Below are 23,984 nucleotides of genomic sequence, written 5' to 3'. Positions count from 1 at the left end.
TAGGAGACTGACACAGAAGAGAAGATATTGTTGAATAAAGTTTTTTTTTTTTTTTGCACACAAAAAGTATTTTCGTTGCTTCATAAAATTAAGGTTTAACCACTGCAGTCACAGGGACTATTTTAATGACGTCTTTAGTACCTTTCTGGAAAGGTACTTACCTTGAAAGTGGTGGTTAAATTGCTGTCTATGGAGGAGTCAGACAGCTCTCAAATTTTATCAAAAATATCTTCATTTGTGTTCCAAAGATGAACGAAGGTCTTGGAACAACATGAGAGTGATTAATTAATGACAGAATTTTCATTTTTGGGTGAACTAACCCTTTAAATCATAAAACAAAATTTTTATCAAAAATTTAATCAAAAATTAAATGGAAAACAAAGAATTTGGGAAAAAATATGGATTTTATAAGGCCTTAAATTAAAAGGTAGTTTACTTTGAAGAGTTTACTTGTAAACAAACAAGTTGTTTACATTCATTATTAAGCTCTAACAAAAATTTGAATGATTTTCCTTCACCATTAATGGTATGAAATTAATATTGTGATTTTGAATTTTTTTAATGATAATATCTTTGGCCATGTCGCCCACTCCTAGGCAATTTTGGAGTCAATATAACTGAATTCTAACACATCTGGTTTAATGACACCAACATCTAATGGCAACTCTAGCGCCACCTTGAGTATTGTCATGCCAACGTAAGATCTAAACACTCACATTTACGTATATACTTATAGTATGTTTGTGACCTGAGAGGTCACTTAAGGCCAAAAATAAGAGTTTCCTTCTTTTTGATGGCAAAACTACCTCTCAATCATTAATTATTTAGTGTTTTGCATATCATGCGTTTGAAGTATTGTTTACCTCATCCTACACAGATGACTGCATGCACATGCTGCTTCAAAACAAAGCTTAGCCAGTAAAGATAAATCGCTATTGAAACAGAGCAGCACAGAATAAAGAGAGGAGGGTGGGGGTAGGAAAGACCAGAGCGAGGGAGAGAGAAAGAGAGGCAGGGCGGGAAAAAGCCTGCTCAGTTGAGCAGTATTAACACAGCGTAGCAATTTCATCTTCCCAAACGTGATCTCCTTTAACAACTGTGAGAACTCAAATGCCTGTTGCCAGGTTACCGTCCAGCACTGTGAAAAGCGGGATTGTGTACGCGAGCAGCATGGAGAAGCGCCGCTGACTTGCGCCCATCTCTAAATAATGAATCACCGATGCATTCAGAATAGAGGGAACACAATGAATAGGCGAGTGTGATCGGGATCGAATCCGCAGCGTCGGAGCCGGGGGAAGCCATGCAGCTCCAGTCTGCAGCACAATGCAAGGTGTCCGGCTTCATACTGAATGAAAGATGCGCCCTGTCTTCGAAAATGGAAGTCCACCGGTACGTACGCACACAGGCTTCATAGGTTTGTTATCCCGTGCATTCTGATACGAGCAACTGTTGCATCCTTAATGTAGCTCAAAGACATTGTTGAAATGCATGTTTAGGTTCTCGTCGGTTTAATTTCTACTTCATGGTTGGCTCTCTGGGATTATGGGTTTAATAAAGCAGTGCTCTATTGTAATTATGGAGGATGTGAGCTGCTTTAGGAAGTGTGGTGGAAAATGTTTTCAGTAAGATTACAGTTTCATTTGCTCTAATAGCTCCCTGTGGAATGGATGGGAGATGCACAAATTGGCCTATAAAACCAGTGGCAGGCTACCAACATTTATGCACTGCAAATTCACTTATCAAACATTCATGTCTAGTTTATCCCATCGCACAATTATTGCCCTGCAGACCAAATCAAAGTTCATTTTTGTCCTCATTTTACTGATAAGGGGTCTCAACCAAATTAAATTTGGTTTCTCAGGAAAGGTGTTTCCCCATGTAGCCACAATGAATGGGGTGTTTTTATAAACCATGCTGCCACTCGCCGCCATGACTAAGTATCACTTATGACGTTCTTAAGGGGAACCTCCATGCATGCAAAAGGTTTGGTGTGAGAAGTCGCTGTGCGTTCTTTGGGTGTGAATGGCTGCTCAGTGGAGGCAAAACAGGTCGCTGTCAGAACTCACCTGCTACTTTGTTAAAAAAATAAATTGCCTTGGTGTATGTAGACACAGTATGAAGTATGAACCTGCTTTTCGGAGAGACTCAGGTCATTTTGGAGGTCAGATGTTTGTGGTAGCTTAGAAGATTCTTTGAATTTCTTTGTTTTGCTTATGTTTATGTTTTGCAATACTGTGCTAAGGAAAACCAGTATTACTGGCCCTGTTTTATGAGTTGGGACTGTTCAAATGCCTGTTTTGGTGAACTGTTTTGCTTTGGAAACACTTACTCCACTTATATGCAAATGTGTATATATAAATATAAATATGAAATATTTTATTGATATAAATATCTAAAATAATATATATATATATATATATATATATATATATATATATATATATATATATATATATATATATATATATATATATATATATATATATATATAATTTTTTTTTTTTTTTTAAGTATATATGTTCACATACATGTGCTTTTACTATTCAGTGATTAGATATAATAGAAGAGTTTTTGTGTGTGTGAAGGAGACATTGTGGTTTTCATGATGCTTTCAAGGGTCCCAGTAATTATTGTCAGCTTGAGTTCCAATTTCAATTGGAAACCTATTGTAAAAGTTCCTCAATTAAAAAGAAGGGAGTAATATCTCTACTTCATAATGCCATCCATCTGGCTTTACTGCACAACCATAAACACCTTGAATTTCCTACATGTCAAACTGTGTAGATTATACCCGACACACTGCTTAGATAAAGATGACAGATGGCAGCTGTCAAAGAGAAAATGTATTTAGGATAGCAGTATTTTGCTGATGTTTTTCAGTGGCCAGTCAAACAAGGATGCCTGAAGGAAAAAGGCGTAAATTTGTGCTGCAGTAGATATTGGCATTTGTAAATCGGGGAGAACAGACATTCTCTGAAGTGTTTTGGGGTCTAAAAAGTATTACAAACTCAGTTCACCAACACATTCTCTGACTTAAAACATTGAAATTGTGGTTTCCTCAATGTGTCTTAGAGGGAAGGAAAGGTCATAATTCACTGATGCTTGAGACTGCATAAGACTTAGCAACATTTCCAAATTGAAATTAGAGATGATCACTATATTATTAACAGAAATGTACCATTTCATTTTATGTTTCTCACAATCTTTATCATTATATTAAAGGTGATAGAGAGGATTTTTTCATCGACTGAGAAACCAAAGACTGTTACCGAGTTTTTGAAATGAGCGCATGCGTAAGAACAGCCCCCCTCCTTCACAGCTCAGGAGAACGCCTCCCAAAACTCGTGCACGCATATTGGAACACAAGTGTTTACCACTGGCATTCGCTGTGTCGTGTTTGTGGATTCATTATATCGGACTCACCGCAGGTAACTCATAATCTGCAGTTGTTTCTCCTGTCTCCTGACAAAAACATTGCATGCGGCGCCTGTGGAGTGTGGAAACTTACTGGAGCGCGCAGCCGCGCAAGTCTCTCACAAGGAACGTCACGGCAGTGATTGACAAGCCAGAGGGCCAATCGTTTACGCGATGATCGCGTAAACGATTGGCTGATGTTTTTAAGGCCCTACCTCGTGCACAGATGATGTATATTAATATTATTACTTTCAGTGCACCTAATAAATAGTCTTTTATCAGTTAGTAAAGACAGTTTCAAGTAATATTGCAAAAATGTATAAAACAAAACATCCTCTTTAGCACCTTTAATGTTTAAAAATAAAATGAACATAAATGTATAAGATGAACATAAATATACAATATAAATTATACATAGTACCATTTTAAAGATTAATAAGATTATATATAAGACAGATGGATAAATTATAACTGATATTTTATATAAATGAAACTCAACACTTCATGTAGATTATTATTATTATTATTATTATCAATATAAACAATATATATTTTTTAAATTTAATATATTATGTATTGTGTTATCATAATTAAATGTGTATAATTTAAATAAAACATTACTTTGATGTCCAGACAAAAAGATGAAGTCTCAGTTGATTCACTAAAGTTAATGCTTCGTTTGTCTATATTTAATAAATATTTGGCACATTTTTGTTTCTGATGGTGCTGACTTTTTTTTTGGTTTTCATATAGCCCGTTTTGTGTGCGTACTCAAATCAGTGAATTAAAACCGTATTAGCTCACTGCCTGTATTGGTTTCTGTCCTTTTTAAGTGTGTTCTTGTCCCCTTGCCAGTGGCTTAAAAGCAGACTCTTCTCACAAATAACTGCCCATGCAGAGGATGTCACCAGGGCTGTTTATACAGTGATGATGTCTTCCATTGTCCTGCAAAGCATGGCATGAATGAATCTGCAATGGCATCTTCCGAAACGGGTGTTCAGCGTGACTCATGGTTTGTGAGTGGAGTGTATTTTTAAGCCAGTTTTTGCGGTTTCTGTGGAGGAGGTGAGGTGTTGGCAGCTCAGGGACTCTCCATCTCGACTGTGGAAGGAAGCAGTCAGTGTCGTTAGCTGCAAAGGATCATAGTAAGGGTGAGCAATGAACACCGGGTTGAGAGTATTAACGTCCATTGAATATTTTCATATAACTCGGGATAGACTCGTGATAGACTACTTTACTGTGTATTTAGCGCTGATCATTCACACAGAGCTTGTTCTATTGAGCAAAACAAAAGGCAAGCAAAAGAGAAGCCTGAATGGCTCTCTCCCCCCCCCCCCCTTCTTCATACAGAATTTTTTTCCCCAGTATTATGTAGGAGCTACACATAAAATCCACCCACGTACACAGTGTTGCTAAGGTGATGGCTTTAATTCCTCAGTCTATAAAAAGACCAAAAGAGAGCAAAAACACCAACGAGGGATTGTGACTTATGAGGATGTCTCTCTCGACACTAGTGTGTGATCACTACGGAGTCTGAAATATTTTTGGTCTTTTGAATTGGCATGAAGATTGTATCACAGATAGTATCTCCTCAAAATGGAGGAAATTAAATGCACAAATGTCAGTTGACATGCTGCTTCATATAATAAGTTACATCCTCTCCTTCCAAACGCCTCCTATGTAGTCATATAGGAAGAGCAAAATTCAGATTTCCTCACCTAGCCTGACTACTCCTCAAAAGCGTTTGCTCATGCTTGTAATTGTAGGAGTAAAGTTCACCTGTAAACTAAAATTATTTAAAGTTCCCCTTATTAAGGTATTTTAAAGGTTCCTAATTTTATTTTGGAGGTCTCCTACAATACATTTACATGCATGAAATATCAAAAACACTTTCATTTTCTCATAATACACATTGCACATCATCTAATTTCTCAGAGAATCTTAAAACGACTCGTTTGAAGATTCAGTCTCTCTAAGCCCCTCCTTTCCGAGAGCTACTCTGCTCTGATTGGTCAGATGGCCCAGTCTGTTGTGATTTAGTCAACCACTTACAGTGTGTGTTGCAAATGTAATTCCTCATCATCAGCATTAACAAGTGTATGTCCATCAACAAACCGATGTGTATATTTCTAATTTATTGAAGTGCACATGTGGGAACCATATTATTAACTGTATCAATAGCGGTGCATACATTAGCTGAGCGCTAATGTGAATGACCGATGTAACATTACAGTTTGTAAACCAAAATCTTGCTCCATCCTTTATCATTATTCAAAGTAGTAAGGAAATAGGTACATAAAATGGGTAAATCTTTTTTTGATCATTTTGAATGCAGTGTAAGTTTTATATATATTGTGTTATTTATATCTTGTATGTATTTTAGTCATATCCTGTTAGGTTCATCATGATCTCATTTTGCAGACAGTGATCAGGGTTTCAGTTATTTGTCACTGTATGCTGATCTCACCTTGAGGCTGAGAGACGGTATGCATCTCACAGTGGGAGTTGGAGCCTATTTCCAGCTCCCTGCTACGCCTACACCATGCCGTGGACCCTCGAGCTCCCTGTGAGCAGTCAGCTCTCAGCCTGAGCCATCTCTGTTACAGGAGTATGGTTTAAAATAGCTCCTGTCTGCTCTTTCTCACGCACCTGTGGCTAGTTGAGTAGGTAAGACGCAGCAGAAGTGTTATTTTAGGAGTCTATGGCCCCCTCTTAGGGATTTGTAGAATCGTTCAAACAAGATATTTATCCCTTCATGTTGCCATTGATTATTTGGTCCATTTTGCTACAAACTTGAAGTGTGTAATTTTTTTTTCAGTGTTAAAGTGCTTTCTTGTATCCCAGCTTTAATATGCAGAGATAAGTACAAGTAAACCATGTGGTGGTAATATCCTTGAACATGATTATATTGGCTCGACCAAATTCACGAGGTAGGAGCTGGGACTAGTACTACCTGTTTAACTGACCGATTACAGATGAGGTGATTGTTCAGGAACCCTGTTGGAAAATAAGGCAGGGTATCAAAACAGATTTCCCAAACTCTTGATTAAATTTCAGATTTTATTTTGATTCATTTGGGGGTTTTGTCAGTGTTTTAGAGTGAATCAAAACTGTAACTCGTCTTTTTGAACTAGCCATTAAAAGAACCAGCTCATAAGAGCTGTTTGTTTCTGAAATCAGACAGTATATGTGACCTTGGTCTAAATTGAGGTTTTCACAAAAATGAGTTCATTATGCCCTCGTCTAGCGTTCCCAATGCTCCAAATAGCAATTAAACATCTAAAAGTGTCTTTATTTGTACATTTTCTGAAGGAGAACCTTTCCTTTGACCATGAAAAGTGCCATTTTTTTTCTTCTCGCTTCTCGACAACTGCCGCTTCCTCTCAGAACAAGTTTGGTTTTGTTGTAAAGTGCAGCATAACATAGTGAATTTTCGATGGCATGAGTCTGAACCAATGAACTGTGATTTTCAAACTCATGCTGATGTAAACAAAACGATCTTACTCGCTCTGACTGACAGATCTGAAGTACTCGCACAAAGATGCCTCAGACAATGCATGATCCCGATATACACATACAGAATTACAGTATTTCAAAAAATCTTGGTGAGTATTTGCAAACATTATCTGTTATGTTTTAAGTGAGCGTTTGGTTAACTGTTGGGGAAAAACATCTGATGTGTAACATTAAAGCTGCTGTCCGCAACTTTTCCTCTTTGTCGCCATCTCTGTTTGAAACATGCGATTGCAGTCATATGCAGAACAGTTATCTGTACGTGCGTTGTGCCTCGGCACAGCTCGTCAGCGCGGATGAATCTAATGTTTGCTGTCAATCACCGCACCGGTGTGGATACTGAACTTCAGAATCACAGATTCTACGTCTTGAAAGTATGACCAATATAAGAATTTTCACTGGAAAATATCATCTGAACAAGTAAGTAACATGTCTGTCACTTTTGTTTTGACCAACTGAGGAAAAAAGCATCAGGCCTACAATAAATCACGCTGCCAATAGTGATTAAATCTAACGATCGCTTAGTTGGGATCACGTCAAACTGTGCAAATTATTATTAATGTTATATTGTTCTCAAATTGTTATTGTTAACAACATTAGCAATGCGTGACTGTGTATTTAGTGTGTATTAGCGTTACCTGTAGATTTCAATTTCTGTATCCACTCCGCAGTCCAAAGTCTTTTGCTTTTTGTCTACGGCTGAATCTCCAGTTGTCACTGATGATTGTCATTTGGACCCTTCTGGATTACAATCCGCCATCAAAATGATAAGTTTAATTATTTCAGCTGCTGTGAGAAAAGGCTATAAATGTGCCGCTACCGGCAGCATCCTCGCGTGATGTAACTGACTTGACGGAACTCCTTCCTTTGTTTACGGACGTGACGTAATGACGCACAGACGAACTGCTGCATGCTTGAATTTCCCGCGGAAATCTGCCATGTCGCTCTTATTATAAAACATTATTACAAGCTTACTGTTGTGAATCGAGACAAGATAATTAGATAGTTTTGAACACTGGCTGGTTATGTACTTGTTCAAAAGTTGATTTTGGATCATTTTTAACCCAAAAAAGTTGCGGACTGCAGCTTTAAATTATATCCGTGTGATACAGTAGGTCTTAATATATAGGCTGTCTGTTTCATTAAAGTTAATCAAACAATTGTGGAATAATGGGAAAAACGTTATCCTATAGATATCCTATAGATATGGGTTTTGACTTGGTTTGTGCCAAATTTGGTGGTTTTACCAGTGATTTTAAGGTATGCTAGATGATTTTGTTTTGGAACCTGCAGAAAACTTTCTCAGTTTTTCTCAAAATTGGCTTTGCTTTCTCTATAATTAGTGTAGCTCAGTCATTTTTTGGCGGATTCCAACAAATCATACATCATTTTGAAGATTTTTTTGATAGAGAATGTGAGAATAACAATAACTCATTTTTGAAAATGTGCTCATTGTGACTCATTTTGCCAGCAAGGGTCACATATATAGTAATAATATGCTATAAGATTTTTGATTCATCAAAAAGAATCAGACTACTTGCCCTGGCACAAAGTGTAGGGCTATGCCATAGAGGGCCCTGTTGTCACAGAGCCCAGGACATTGCAGTTGTCCCCCGAACCTGATGATGACCCAATGTTTCTCTTGTATTTCCAGCCCTTACTCAGAAATACCACCTGCCATCCATGAAAATACCCTTCTTTCTCACTGAATTGCTCTTCACTAACTTGGCAAATATGGCTTTCAAAGAAGTCTAAACTGTGTCCCTTCTTTGTTGGCTTTTGTCTCTCTTGCAGCATTGTCTATGAAAGTTTAGAGGACACTTTTCAATCTTGAAGATTTACAGTGTGATCTCTGTCACTGTGTCCTTCAAGATCTATTCCTTCATTGTGTGAAACACATTGTGTTTTTTTCTGTTGGTGTTGCTGAAATTTGAGCTTAAAGCTGAAACAACTTTGAGCCATCACAGAAGTACAGGGTTATATTGTGGTAACCTGGACTGAGACTTTGTCTCACTGTTTGTCTATATTTCAATCTTTCTTTTTTGATATTCTTTACCTCAATACCTCAGAAATCCCTGAGCAGGATTGAAGAAGATATCTGGACCTGAGGTCAGTGGGTCCACTTGACTCATGCGGAGGTTTGAATCTTTGTGTTTGCTATAGTCTCAGTGGATTTGTGATGTGGCTTAGGGGTGGCAGCTTGTTGAGTTATAGTGTTAGACAATTTGAGCTGTGTAAACAACCTAAGTGTTAAAGTGTGAGCGTGTCTGAGTTGGCCTTTGTGACATGCATGATTCATTTCTAATCTTCAGGGCTAGCTCATCATACATTGACACAAATATAAATATCTGTGTATAATTCCAGTAGTCTATAGCAACTTGTGAATTATATAGAACATTAATGCATGATTTGAAATTCCTAAATGGATGATTGATTTATTTATTTATTTATTTATTTTACATAAAAAAGCAGTGATGCTATCATTTCAGCCAAACAGCCACTGTTGCCAGATAAATTCATTTTATTATCAAGTTTTCCACACTTTTTTATCAAATGAATACAACAAATATATTAATTTACTTGTCTTCAATTAGTATACACCTAACCAACAACTTAAAAATTTACCTAGATTAGTGCTGTCGCGATAACCGCAATTTCGTAATACCGCGCTTTGACCAACCAACCGCAGAACACTGCAAAAACCGCAGCAACCGCGATATTTGCATGTTTTCTATTTTTTGAAAGGCTATGTCCTTCTCGTTTTACACTTCATACACGTGTACTAAATATTAAATAAGGTAATAATGATAGCATAATGTGTACCATGGTGATTTGTACAGAGGCTCTGTAGATTTGCACTAAACAAGCCTAAACAGACAGTGAATGTGAGAGAGATCGACTGAGCGTGTGCGATTACCTGCGTCTGTCCTTCAGGCCGAGACACATATTCGTTAAAAAAAAAGTTGTCGTGTCCAAGGATAGCGAAATCTCTGCCTTGTCAGCTGAGCCTTATAAAGTGACGCTCAATGTTAAAATGATTTCAACAGCTTGTTTCATTTAATCTCTCTTTGAATGAATCTGCGTTTTTGAACGTGCAGTTGAATGAACGGTTTAAAGACTCAAAGACAGTCCCTTGCCGCCACCTTGTGTCACAACAATGTAACTGCACTGACTGCCGTCTAATATCATCTCTGAGAAATTTGTTATTCCTACAATTGGAAAAATTAGAAACACGCACACAAAAACATCCCCACAATGACGAATCTAACACGTGTGTTCACAACGCCGGGACCATCTGCCGTCTCGTGACCTCACACACACACAAAACATGTAACATTTCGTTCGAGTGCAAACGTTAGTTCTGCTTATACTCGTGAAATATCAGAAGAAAGTCTTGTTTTGTCAGATTCGAGGATCGAAACTAACTATTATACATACAACAATAGCTCTACCATCTTATTTTCAGGTTTATGTTCTGTTTTGTAGACCCTTATTTTGACATTCTCTTTACTTCAATGCTCTATTTAGTTTCGTTATTGAATATGACCTCTCTCTCTCTCTCTCTCTCTCTCTCTCTATATATATATATATATATATATATATATATATATATATATATATATATATATATATATATATATATATATATATATATATGGCGGTAATACCGCATATCGCGCTATTGAGCCACTCAAAAATACCGCAAGGGAAATTCCTTAACCGCGACAGCCCTAACCAGTGGCGTAACTTAATAATGATGGGCCCCAGTGCAGGCTATTACGATGGGCCCCCTTGGCTGCACTGCCTGCACTGTCTGTAGTTACGCCCCTGTGTGGAATAATTTTAATGGTTTTCTCAAAATATTTCTAAACACTTTTGGTTGTTACTGCCATTTTTGATAAAATACCGGGCGGGAAGAAACGGGAACATTTAGGGGTGTAGGCCTATAAATAGTCAACAATAAGCGGTAGAATGTGAATGACGTGTGATTTACAATTTCAAACTCAGCGCATTTAATTTGATGTTTCCAATGTTTCTGTCGATGTGTGCCCACACATCATAGAAGATCTGATGAACTGATAGATCACTAAATAAAATAATTCAATAAATACATATTTATAAGCATTTATCTCAAAATAACTATATAGACTTTAATAACTGAGAACTGGCAAAAACAAATCAGATCGCAAATGCTAGGCCTATCTCATGAAACGAAAAGGTGAGTCCTTATAATTTCTATAGCCTATAGGATACTTTTTTCTTAGAAGTGAATTGTGACAACATGCCCCAAAGGTGAGGCGCATTAAGATTAACATGACCAAATGACAGCTTAAAATGTTACCTTATATAATAAAAAAATATCTAAACTAAAACATTATGTCCAAAAAATTAATTAATACAAAAATAATAAAAAATGGCATTTTTAATCATTAAAAATAGCCTATACAATGTTTTGAGTTTGATAGCAAACACATCATACAGCTAGGCTATACAGCGTAGGCTAGTTAAAAATATAATAATTCATAATTTCTGAAGATTGACTGTGAGTCATTAGTCGCCCTTTTCTCATGGTTTCTCAAAAGAATTTATAAAATTAGGCTATAGAATAGGCTATAATAGCACCCCATCTGCACAACTGGGATTTGCTGGTTAGCATTAAATAACAGTCTCAACTGTTAAATAAGATTAAATAATATCAGATTTGTCTTATTTTAAATAAACACACAAAAAAAAACAGAGATGGAAAAAAATAACTTTAGAAATTTACTTTTGCGTTGTAAATGTTCAGTGATATCTGTGTTACTTACTCCGCGTTAGGTTGTGCACCGCGCTCCCCTAGCCTATACGGTGCTATTCTTCATTTAATCGAGAGTCTGGTGGTTGAAAGTTTACGGCAACATTAATTCAAGGTGAGAAAACAATTCTAAAGAAAGAGCAAGAAGGTTCACTCGGAGTGCACAGGACAAGGCTTGAGCTCGCACACGTATGTGAGCGAGAGCATGAGCCGTGAGACCATTATGAGAACGCATGCACGTCATTGTGAATCGCCTAGTGAAAGATATCCGCCTGAGAGAAAACAGAGAAATTTGCGCTCTACTCTCGTGTTACAATTATGTTCTCTCACATTTGTCATCAAAATAACGCAATAGAAACGGCCTCAAATTAATAAAACGAGAAGAACGTCATTTAAATCGGTTTTATTATTATGGGTTAAAAATGAATGTATAATATAGCATCCTGACGAGACACTTCATCGCCAGGGGCCCACTTGCGATGTGGGCAGGGCCCGGGTGCGCAGCGGGCCCCCCCGCCGCACGGGCCCCAGTGCGGCTGCACTGCCTGCACTGTCTGTAGTTACGCCCCTGGCCCTAACCTAGATGCATGTTTAGTAATACTTTTCAATGCATAAAAATTGCTTCTGTGAACATTTCTGGGTGATGATGCAAGCATATTGTTGTGCCAGAGTTGATTTATTGAATAAGGTTTGTATAACATGTCTGATGACATAACAGCTGAATAAAAAGCACATTAAAATAATTATGATATTCGCAGTGTTATTTTGGTAGCATTTTTGGTGTGTTGTCGGCTTTCAGAATCCGCATCCTTGTTTGTAGGCACAATGCCATTATCACACATGCTACAACAAGCATCCCTTCATCTTAACTTGTGTAGTTTTATTTGTGAATGAGTGCGTTACATGGGCAGAGACAACGGAGCTGTCATTGAGGACGTTACTTTGAGCTGTGTAGAAGGTTGATGATTATTTTTCCTGATGTTGTGGGCGCTGGGTTGCATAATCAAATCTTGGTTTACCATGCTCTTCCCCAGAGCATTTTGCAGGCAGTGCTTGCTCTCGCGTCACTGCAGCCTCAGCACGAAGCCCTCTGATGTCGTATTTTTTAGCTGTTGAGACGTTAAGGCAATGAAGGAATGAAAATGTTTCCTGATTGCATTGCTGCAGTGCTTGGGTGTTTTTTTTTTTATATCAGAAGGTTTTTGATCACACTTTGCCATAGTTCTTGTTTACAGCCAAATTAATTCCTTTAAGCTTAACAGTTTTTCGGTTCATCTTTGATCCAAATGTCAAACACTTGACATGCAACAGAGATTCAGAAAATTATTTGCTAATTAACGGTAATATAATTATTAATATAATTACCATTGTTCTTTTGAGCCTTGAAGAAATACAAATAATGTAAGGTTTACATTTTTCAGCTTAATTTTCTACTTGACTCGATGCATAATCACCCGCACACCAGTAGTTTAGCTTATTTATATTAAACTGCTTTTTTATTTGCCTCCAATTCCTGCACAGTGGAGCTTTTTATTTTGACAAATTCCCTAAATGGTTTATTAATCCTATGATTGATGAGAAAATGTGAGCATAGATTGCATAGCTGTCATAATTTGGCTATACGTGCATTATTCCATCACGTTGTTTTCCTTTCATCACAGAACCCTGTGTGCTTTCCTCCCTCTGTCCTTGGAATTTATTTGCACCTCTGAAATGAGACTGAGGGGAAACATTATCTATTTGAAGGTTATTAGGTTGCTATATTGTCAAATCAGAACATGAATTGTGGGCTGACACTACTCTTTGTGTAGTCGTACTGTGTGTTTGAAATCCACAGTTCTCCAGGCCTGCTGAAGTGTCAGATTGAATTTACATACAGTAGCAAGGTGTGGGTGAAACAATCATTTCCAGGTATCATACGATCAGCAAATATCCGCAGCGTGGCTTGTTTCGTCCTTGTCAGCTGTCGTCCTGACCCTCATATTGATGCTCTTAATGCTGAGGTCTATGATCTGCAGATGAAGCTTGGATGGTCAGTCTGCTGAGTAGAGTTCTGCTTCTATGTTTTAGATATATTTTATTTACAACATCATTCAAAAGTTTTATATTGGTTAGATTTTTCTTGTTTTTAAAACGTCTTGAATTTTCAGCATCATTACTCCAGTTTTCAGTGTCACGTGATCCTTAAGAAATCATTCTAATATGCTGATTTGCTGCTCAAGAAACATTTTTATTATCAATGTTGAAAACGGTTATGTACAATTTTTTTTCAGGTTTTTTTTTTTTTTTAATAGAACGTTCAGAAGAACAGCATTTATCTGAAATAGAAAGCTTTTGTAACTGTCTTTACTGTCACTTTTGATCAATTTAATGCATCCTTGCTGAATGTTGCTTTTCCAAAACAACAAAAACAAAAACTTTTGGTAGTGTATAAAAGCTTTCTATTTCAGATTTCTTTCAATTTTCAGCTTTTCTATTTCAAAAATTACACACAACTGTTTTCAGCATTGATAATAATACTAATAAATGTTCCTTTAGCAGCAAATCAGCATAATTAGAATGAATTCTGATTAATCATATAACACTTAACATTGGAGTAATGATTCTGAAATTTCAGTATTGCATCACAGGAATAAATTACATTTTTAAATGTATTCAAATAGGAAATGGTTATTTTAAATTATAAAAATATTTCACAATTTTGCTGTATTTTTGATTTAAAACAAAATGCAGCCTTGTTGAGCAAGAGTGACTTCTTTTAAAAACATTAAAATATCTTACTCATCTAAAACATTTGAATAGTAGTGTTCAGTATGTATTTTATATGCTTTCATTGATCAAAATTAGGTAAGATTATCATCGAATTGGCCCATGTAGCACAAGCGCAAGACTTTTAAAACCAAACCTATTTTATATGATCTCAATAATAAAATAAAATATGAAAATAAATGAAATAGAAAATGAAATAAAATAAAATAGAATTTTGGGTTGATGAGTTGTTCCTTTGTTTCTATGCAAGAACCGCTTAGGTTAATGATGATGCATGATGTAAATGTTTTGTATTTGAGTCATTGTGTCATGACTCCCTCCTCTTGACCAGTTGTCCTGTAAGCATTTGCTCTCTGACTGTCTGCCATCAATTACACCGTAATATGACATAGAGCCCTCTCGGCCCACGCCCGCATGTTTCTTCCTTAATTAAAGTGCAGAGATTGGTCTCAGAGGACAATCCTGTTAGATTAGCCCTTATCTGCGAGGCGGATGATCCCGGGATCTCATCTTAGTTCCCAGATTGATTTCAGGGAAAAGTAAAACAAAACACTCAACAGTCTGTCGATGTATATTCTGGAGCGCTTTGTCATGATTATTTATTTTACCAGATTAACTTGATTCTGTTAGCCATGTGGCATCTGATCTTGAATCTTTCCATCTCCCCAGTGGTCCAATCTCTTTTGTATGTGATTATTAAGTGACATCAATGCTTGTATGAACTGAGGTTAGTGTAAATTAAGTAACATGAACATATTGTTGTTAGTTTTACAGTGTGTCCTAACCAGGCCGATTAGAACTACTTGTGCGACCTGGTGCAGCAACCAAAAAAATGCAACTGCTTAGGACATGAATTCTTACATAAAATCTAGCTTCCATTTCTTTCTCATGGTCTTTTTTGTAACAAAGTGTCAAAGAAAAAATGTATTAAGATGCATTGTCAAGGTTTCTAGAGTAGAGGGATGTGCGTAACCAGAAGTATTTTTTTTTTTTTTTTTTACAAGGTCAGAGTACTTTTTCCACTTTTTCTCTTGCTTTCTCGCTCTCTCCGTTTGCCACCTGCATTAAAAGTGTTGCTTCAATGTGATCACATGACAAGAGAAGCCTTTCAGTGGCTCTTTTGCTATTCTATTAACGCAGTGGGAGTTTGGAAGTCATTGTAAATAATTTAGTGTTATATGCAAGGTAGAGTTGCTCTATAGTGCAGAGAGACAGGAGAAAATTGATTTCCAGTGTTTACATTTAATGGGTGACTGCTTAATGAAAGCATGACCTATAAAGGTGTACTGCACTTGAGTGCCAATGCAGGATCACATGACGGATGGTTACTTCTCTGTGGTTTAAAGCTTTCTGTGATTGAAAGAACGTTTAACTATTGCAGTCTGCATGGATTTAAGGAACTGTTAAATTCTCTTTGAATTTAATGAACATATTTATTGCAACTTTAGACCAGAGGGGGGTGATGCTTTACTGGGGGGGACAGAAAAACAAATGGGAGAAAAAGTTATTGTATTTTTTTGTTTCATTGAGTGAATTGTTTTTGTTAACCATTGAAGATTTTTCACAGCGAAAAGTTTTCCATCATCCAATCATGCATATGCATCTTTTCTTCCTTTTCAGTGAGCAGAGTATCTGTCAGGCGCGGGCTGCTGTCATGGTATATGACGACGCCAATAAGAAGTGGGTTCCGGCTGGTGGGTCCACAGGCTTTAGTCGAGTCCACATCTATCACCACACTGGCAACAACGCCTTCAGAGTAGTGGGCCGTAAAATTCAGGACCACCAGGTAAGAGAAAGGGGAGCTGTGCTCTCCAATGAAAAAATTATTAATTAGCATGATGGATTGACAAAGAAATGCTCTTGTCACAGGTAGATAGGTCAATATTTACCCTTTGTTTTATATAAATTTTATTTATTTATTTACATTTATTTATAAATCCTTTATTTTTGTTTTTATTTATAAATATTTTATTAATTTATATGAAATAATTGTATAATACATTTTGTCAACATTTCAAACCAATTTTTGGGGTATTTTTTTTTTTTTTATTAAAAGTAATTCAATAATTAAAAAGCATTTAAGGGGAAAAGAAATAGAAAAAAAGTCTATTGTAGTTAAGTAATCAATTTAAACAATTTTTTTTTTAAACTTTTTAAAAAATATATATTCACTCTTATTTGTATGTCTAATGTCAAAAACACAAAACACATTCAGTTATAAATTACATTAATCATATATTAATCAAATAATAGCATGTTTTCAATTTAAAATTGTGAAATTTCATAAAAAATGTTGAAGTTTGCATCACTGGATATTACTGTCGGTCACTGAATATTTCAGTCATACAACAGTCATCATATATTAAATGTTTAGCAGCTACTTACTTGTCACGTATTCTCTCACTGCTAAAACGAAAGCGTCACATTGGAATTTGCACTAGTTTTCTGAGAACAGTAAGCACCGCCGCCTTTGATTTGATTGGCCAGCTCACTCATTCTGACAGTGACAAGCGCTGTTAGACCGCTGAGGCAGACCAGCCTAAAAATGTAACTTTTAAAAAAAAAAATTTCATCCTAAAAACAAACAGAGTGGTGCATAATGGAGTACAGCAGAGCAGCATCAATAATATCAAATATTGGGGAGGACAATTTGGCCATTTCTAATTATTGGGGGAGACTTGTCCCCCTAAATGTCTATAGTGGTTACGGCCCTGTTTCAAAACACTTTTAGGCATTTATGAGGCACTTGTTCTTTAATGTAGATATTTGCTTTTTTTTTTTTTTAAAGGTGCCCAAGAATGCTTTTTCACAAGATGTAATATAAGTCTAAGGTGTCCCCTGAATGTGTCTGTGAAGTTTCAGCTCAAAATACCCATAGATTTATTTAAATAAATTTTTTTAACTGCCTATTTTGGGGCATCATTAACTATGTACTGATTTTTTTTCAGCGCGCCGCCCCTTTAATTCGCGTGCTCCCTGCCACACGAGCTCTCGATTATATTACAGCACATTTACAAAGTTCACACAGCTAATATAACCCTCAAATGGATCTTTACAAGATGTTCGTCATGCATGCTGTATGCATGCTTCGAATTATGTGAGTAAAGTATTTATTTTGATGTTTATATTTGATTCTCTATGAGTTTGAGGCTATGCTCCGTGGCTAACGGCTAATGCTACACTGTTGGAGAGATTTATAAAGAATGAAGTTGTGTTTATGCATTATACAGACTGCAAGTGTTTAAAAATGAAAATAGCGACGGCTCTTGTCTCATTGAATTCAGTAAGAAACGATGGTAACTTTAACCTCATTTAACAGTACATTAGCAACATGCTAACGAAACATTTAGATAGACAATTTACAAATATCACTAAAAATATTATGCTATCATGGATCATGTCAGTTATTATTGCTCCATCTGCCATTTTCGCTGTTGTTCTTGCTTACCTAGTGTGTTGATTCACCTGTGCAGATCCAGACGTTAATACTGGCTGCCCTTGTCTAGTGCCTTTGATAATGTTGGGAACATCATGGGCTGGCATATGCAAATATTGGGGCGTACACCCCGACTGTTACGTAACAGTCGGTGTTATGTTGAGATCCGCGTGTTTTCCGGAAGTCTTTTAAACAAATGAGATTTACATAAGAAAGAGAAAACAATGGAGTTTGAAACTCAATGTATGTCATTTCCATGTACTGAACTCTTGTTATTCAACTATGCCGAGGTAAATTCAAATTTTGAATCTAGGGCACCTTTAATTTAAAACTAAAATTGATTGTGCTTATATTTGCTCTCTTAATTTTCTTAATAAAGTATGTAATGCTGCAAATGTAATGTGAATATTATCACAGCTGAAAGGTGTTGTCATGCAATGGCGTCTTTTAGAATCTAGTCCGATATGAACGTCGTAAAGGCAATCCACATCCATTGGGTTTAACTGAGAGCTGTCTGCTTGGCCTTGTTGGCTTCCCCTGCAGAGAGGGGTCTGGTTTCACTGCAGTGCTTTGATGACCCATGACACAGAGCACAGGAGGTTTGAGTGGCTCACAGATCAGCACAGCGTGGTTTAAAGAGAATAACATCTTATGAGAAATGTCCCTGTTCTTGTTGTGATTACAAGAATGTTATGCTTGGGTACATTCTGGAAAATGCTGTTATTTTTCCTTTTAGTGATTCATTTTTGAATTTCAAGGAATAGTTCACACACACACACACAAAAAAATTGTCATCATTTACTCCCTAAATTTTTCAAGTCTTTCTTCTGTGAAACATAAAAGGATAAGTGATAAATTATGAAGAATGTACTGGCTACTTTTTTCTCATGTGATGAAAGTTGAATGAGGATTTGGACTGTCAATGTCCGAAATGATCAAACAAGTGATCCAAACGATTCATGCTCTATATTAATCTGTCTGTTGCTACATAGCACCATCATCGACTTCAGAAGACTTGAAATATTGTGCACAAGTCATATGGACTACTTTTGTGGTGCTTTTTTTGTGGTCATTTTGTAGTGTGACAGGTCCTCTTTCACTTTTATTATATGGGAAAGAATGACCAGTAAATTGTCCTTTTCTCCTTTTGTGTTCCACGGAAGAAAGAAAGTAAATGTGAACTATTCCTTTAAGAAAAACTTTTCGCCTATTCAAGATTTGGGAATGTTGTTTTACTCGGACTAACATTGACCGTATCTATTGATTTGAATTGCAGAAATGCCTCCTTATTTTTCTAGCTATTAATAGATCAAGCACCCAATCTATTCAGTGACCTGAGACTGAATATTCAAAGATTTATGGGTCAAACAGAAAGAAAAAGGTCACCAAAACATTAAAAATCCCATTTATTTCTGAATCAAAAAAACTTCATAACCAAATACACAGGTCAGTTTTCCTGCCCACTTATACTAATGCATCTTTCTGATGTCATATAAATAATACTGGATTAACTATGCCTTGTAGCTACTGTATTAAATTGAAATAGAAAATAGAAATTGAATAGAAAATGTCTTAATTTCACGATTTGGGTTCTGTACCAGAACTTTTTCTGTGGTTAGGAAGCCATTTGTCTCTGGGTTTAAGGTGGCATTCGCTGAGATTAATTGTAACCCTAGTCCCATTTGAAAGCTATTAACATGTCTTAAATAAAACTGCCATGTTCATGTTCAGGAAACATGGTGTAGCAGTAAAAATTCTGCACTGAATACTTCTAGGATGAGGGCATATTACTGAAAAATGGCAGTACTTTTTATTAAGGGTATTTAAAAGTTCATGAGATTGCTAAAACGTCTACACACATGTGAGCGGTGCTGCTTCAGCAACCTTTTAACCTTTTGTCATCTTTTTGTGAGTTTTGTGAACTCCAGTATGTAGTGAGACACTTCATTAACTGCCTCAAAACACTAACCAAGGGACCTCCTTTTAATGTTTAATGTTGCTTGTAATGTAAAAACATAAAATGCAGCATAATCAAGGAACTACACTGTTTATAATGAGAAACAGAAAAAAAAAAACAGTGCTCTTGCAGTCTTTACATGGAATATAGGTTATTATGGAAGCATCTGTTTAGCAACAGTTTTATGCTTACATTGGAAATATAGACTTCTATTGGTCGTGCATTTATTCATGTTTTTCACTTGTTTTTACAAACGAGCATGCCACAGATGTGATCAGTAGAGCGCAAGTTGTATTTATATATTTTTCAAAGTGATAGTCCTTCTTTAATTTTTCCCTGCTCATTTACTTATAATATACAAGACAAGATTTCATGCGGCAAAAACTGTTGTTTCATGTTACATGATAATTTTCCACCTTTGCTCTCTCCTTTAGAATGAAAAAGATTGGGATTTTTTTTTTTTCTCTTTTGACTTATGCATAAACAACCTCTTTGCATTTGAAATGAGTAGCAGTGATTACTTATGTTTTGTAATTTTGATTATCCTTTCATTTTTTTTTTAGGCCCAATATAGTTGATGCTGTCCCGTCTTTCAAAACGACCTTTTTGTAAAGTCTGCATTATATTAATTTACATCATCAAGGACTTATTTGTATGCTGTATCCTGATATAACCCTGTCCATTATATCCTTGTTAAAAGGCAGCCAATCAATGTCTCTATGAAGGTTACTTAGTAAAGGCTGTGTAAGATTGTTTCTTTAAACAGCATCATTTTAAGTGTTCAGCTGTATTGTCACTGCGTTGAAACATCTTTTTTTTTTTTTTAGTCTGGAGTGTCCAGCACTTGTAGTATTTTAATTTCTAATCTATTAAGGACTGTTTTTAAGTGAACTACTGTTGCTTATATAACAATAATAATAATAATAATAATAATAATAATAATATATATATATATATATATATATATATATATATATACATATATATACATATATACAGTACAGTTCAAAAGTTTGGAACCACTAAGATTTTTAATGTTTTTAAAAGAAGTTTCGTCTGCTCACCAAGGCTACATTTATTTAATTAAAAATACAGTAAAAAACAGTAATATTGTGAAATATTATTACAATTTAAAATAACTGTGTACTATTTAAATATATTTGACAAAGTAATTTATTCCTGTGATGCAAAGCTGAATTTTCAGCATCGTTACTCCAGTCTTCAGTGTCACATGATCCTTCAGAAATCATTCTAATATGCTGATTTGCTGCTCAATAAACATTTATGATTATTTTCAATGTTGAAAACAGTTGTGTACTTTTTTTTCAGGATTCCTTGATGAATAGAAAGTTCAGAAAGAACAGCATTTATCTGAAATACAAAGCTTCTGTAGCATTATACACTACCGTTCAAAAGTTTGGGGTCAGTAAGAATTTTTATTTTTATTTTTTTGAAAAGAAATTAAAGAAATGAATACTTTAATTCAGCAAGGATACATTAAATCAATCAAAAGTGGCAGTAAAGACATTTATAATGTTACAAAAGATTAGATTTCAGATAAACACTGTTCTTTTGAACTTTCTATTCATCAAATAATCCTGAAAAAAAAATATTGTACACAAATATTTTGTACAATTGTACACATTAAATGTTTCTTGAGCAGCAGATCAGCATATTAGAATGATTTCTGAAGGATCATGTGACACTGAAGACTGGAGTAATGATGCTGAAAATTCAGCTTTGCCATCACAGGAATAAATTACTTTGTGAAATATATTCAAATAGAAAACAGTTATTTTAAATTGTAATAATATTTCACAATATTACTGTTTTTACTGTATTTTTTATTAAATAAATGTAGCCTTGGTGAGCAGACGAAACTTCTTTTAAAAACATTAAAAATCTTAGTGGTTCCAAACTTTTGAACTGTACTGATACTGATACTTAATATATCTATCCCACCAAATAAGTCGGAAATACCTGTAATTTGTAGGTAAGAAGTAATTTGTAGGCTGATTCCCATTAATAGTATTGACCGTGTTGAACATTGCTATGTTTTAGCATTCTGACTAGCTTGGCATAGCAACAATGGTCTAACCAATGATGTGAGTTTTAGGCGGAGCTATCTGTTTATTCAACCAATGGCTGATGTGGAGTATTTTGAAAACCTTTTTGGAAATAGTTACTGTTTGTCATTTCTTTGTTTTGTTTAGTTTCTTTTCTTTTCTTTTACTTCACAGAAACTACACTTCACCTTTGCTTGCTAAATTTAGAGTGTTTCATATCACGTAATTCACTGCAGGCTGTATATTGCATATGTATTTAATTAGTGTCTGGCCTCGTTCTTTCTTTATCTGTTCATTTCCTGTGAAGAACTGAACTGTTAAAGAAACCCTTTTTCATTTCCATTGTTTAGGTGAAGGCACTTTTCTACACTTTAAGTGAAGTGCAAGGTAATGTGCACTTAAAGGTAACCTTTATTCAGCACTGACTGTGGTTGTTGCACCCTGCTACACAAATGGCAGAAATGCTGAGGGGGTGTTGTCACTGTACATGACTCATTGCTATTTTATGGTTATTCAGTGTTTCGTGGAAAACCTATTTCTGTCTCTGAGAGTAGCTAGGCCTTTTTAGTCCTGGTTACGTTAATAATTCATGAACGGCACAATCATCACAGTGATATCTGAGGATGGAGCGTATCAGATTACTTCAGGAAACTTACTGGCATTTCTTGATGGGCCGTTCATGGTGGTTTAATGACCGAAATGAGTTGGCGTCAAAGTGCCGCACACAAACCAAATGTCAACGCACATTTTACATTTGACCTACCATGATAGTCTTGTCATCTATATATAACTGACTAATGTTTTCAGATCTATACCTGCTGCAAGTGTGCCAGTAACTAGTCATTTAGTAGACACTTCTACTAAATAGCAGCATGCTATATATGTGTGTGTGTGTGTGTGTGTATATATATATATATATATATATATATATATATATATATATATATATATATACACACCATTTTCCCACATTAACATATATTTTAACATAATATTAAGGAGTAAAAATATGGAAAACTGTCCAAAAAAACTTGACTAAGTTGCATATATAGGACCATGGTCCATTTTTAATTCTTGTTGCTCAGTTTCATTAATGTGTTGAGAAAACTGAGAAGTTTTCTGCACTTGTCAGTTGTGACAGGATGGCTTACAGTTCACAGTTCCTTTTATAACGCTTGCTAATTAGTTGCACTTCTTATGATAATTACATTGATGTCAAAGGATGAGAAATTGAAATGACTGGGAAAACAGCCAGTTACCACAGAAGCTCAAAAAAGATTCACCCTGTTGAGGACATGCTTTTTGGAAGAGTTTAGGTCAAGGGTTTTGATATTTAAGTATCTCCCACCCATTTGCAGTTACCATATTTACCATTTAGTGTTAATGCTGTAACACCTCTCTCTGGAGCCGAGCTGGCCACAGTAACCTTGGTGAAACTTGAAATGGATTTACTTTTTTGTTATCTACAAAAATAGAGGTGCTGCAAGCAGCAGTTTTTCAATCTCTAGTTCGTCCTTGTGAATCTTTTAAGCAAGAAAGTCTTGGTCCCTAAAATGCCGTGTTATCCGTCATCTTCAGTAATGCAGATGTTTCTGCTTTTAGGTGGTTTAGTGAGAGGTTTTAGAGATTTTTACTTGAAACTTTTGAAGCCTTGAGTTTTATCGATCTCATGAGGAAAAACTTGACTTTGTTTTTGCAAAACATGGAATATGTTGACCATAAAAATAAAAACTTGTCATTTACTCACCCGCAAGTTGTTCCAAACTTGTATAAATTTCTTCCTTCTGCTGAACACAGAAGAAGATATATTGAAGAATGTGGGTAACCAAACAGTTAATGGTAGCCATTGACTTAAAAAGTTTTTTTTTTTTGTCCATACTATGGAAGTCAATGGCTTCCATCAACTGTTTGCATGATGACAGAATTTACATTTTATAGGTGAACTATCCCTTTAATATGCCTGAAAACATTGATTTTATTTATTTACCATGTTTAGTGCCACATTTCGTCTGTGAAATTTTATAGACTGCTCCC

The 23,984-nt window shown here is 35.7% G+C and overlaps 1 protein-coding gene across 9 annotated transcripts in view; it reads left to right on the top strand.

The window, feature by feature from the left end:
• The window catches only part of enah (ENAH actin regulator), a 108,027-nt gene that overhangs the window by 36,045 nt on the left and 47,998 nt on the right, over positions 1–23,984 (top strand). For 3 of the 9 annotated variants that reach the window (XM_048207301.1, XM_048207299.1, XM_048207298.1), the window contains exon 2: positions 16,112–16,277. In XM_048207301.1, coding sequence (XP_048063258.1) covers positions 16,146–16,277 — 132 coding nt within the window. In that variant the 5' untranslated portion in view covers positions 16,112–16,145. Of the gene's footprint in view, positions 1–432; positions 1,390–16,111; positions 16,278–23,984 lie in introns of those variants that run through there. The other 6 variants (XM_048207293.1, XM_048207294.1, XM_048207295.1 and 3 more) reach the window with 6 other exon arrangements.

Source organism: Megalobrama amblycephala, linkage group LG11 (assembly GCF_018812025.1).
Source record: "Megalobrama amblycephala isolate DHTTF-2021 linkage group LG11, ASM1881202v1, whole genome shotgun sequence".
In the NCBI taxonomy this organism is placed as follows: domain Eukaryota; kingdom Metazoa; phylum Chordata; class Actinopteri; order Cypriniformes; family Xenocyprididae; genus Megalobrama; species Megalobrama amblycephala.
The sequence above is the reverse complement of the archived record's forward strand: the minus strand, read 5'-3'. Positions and strand labels throughout refer to the sequence as shown.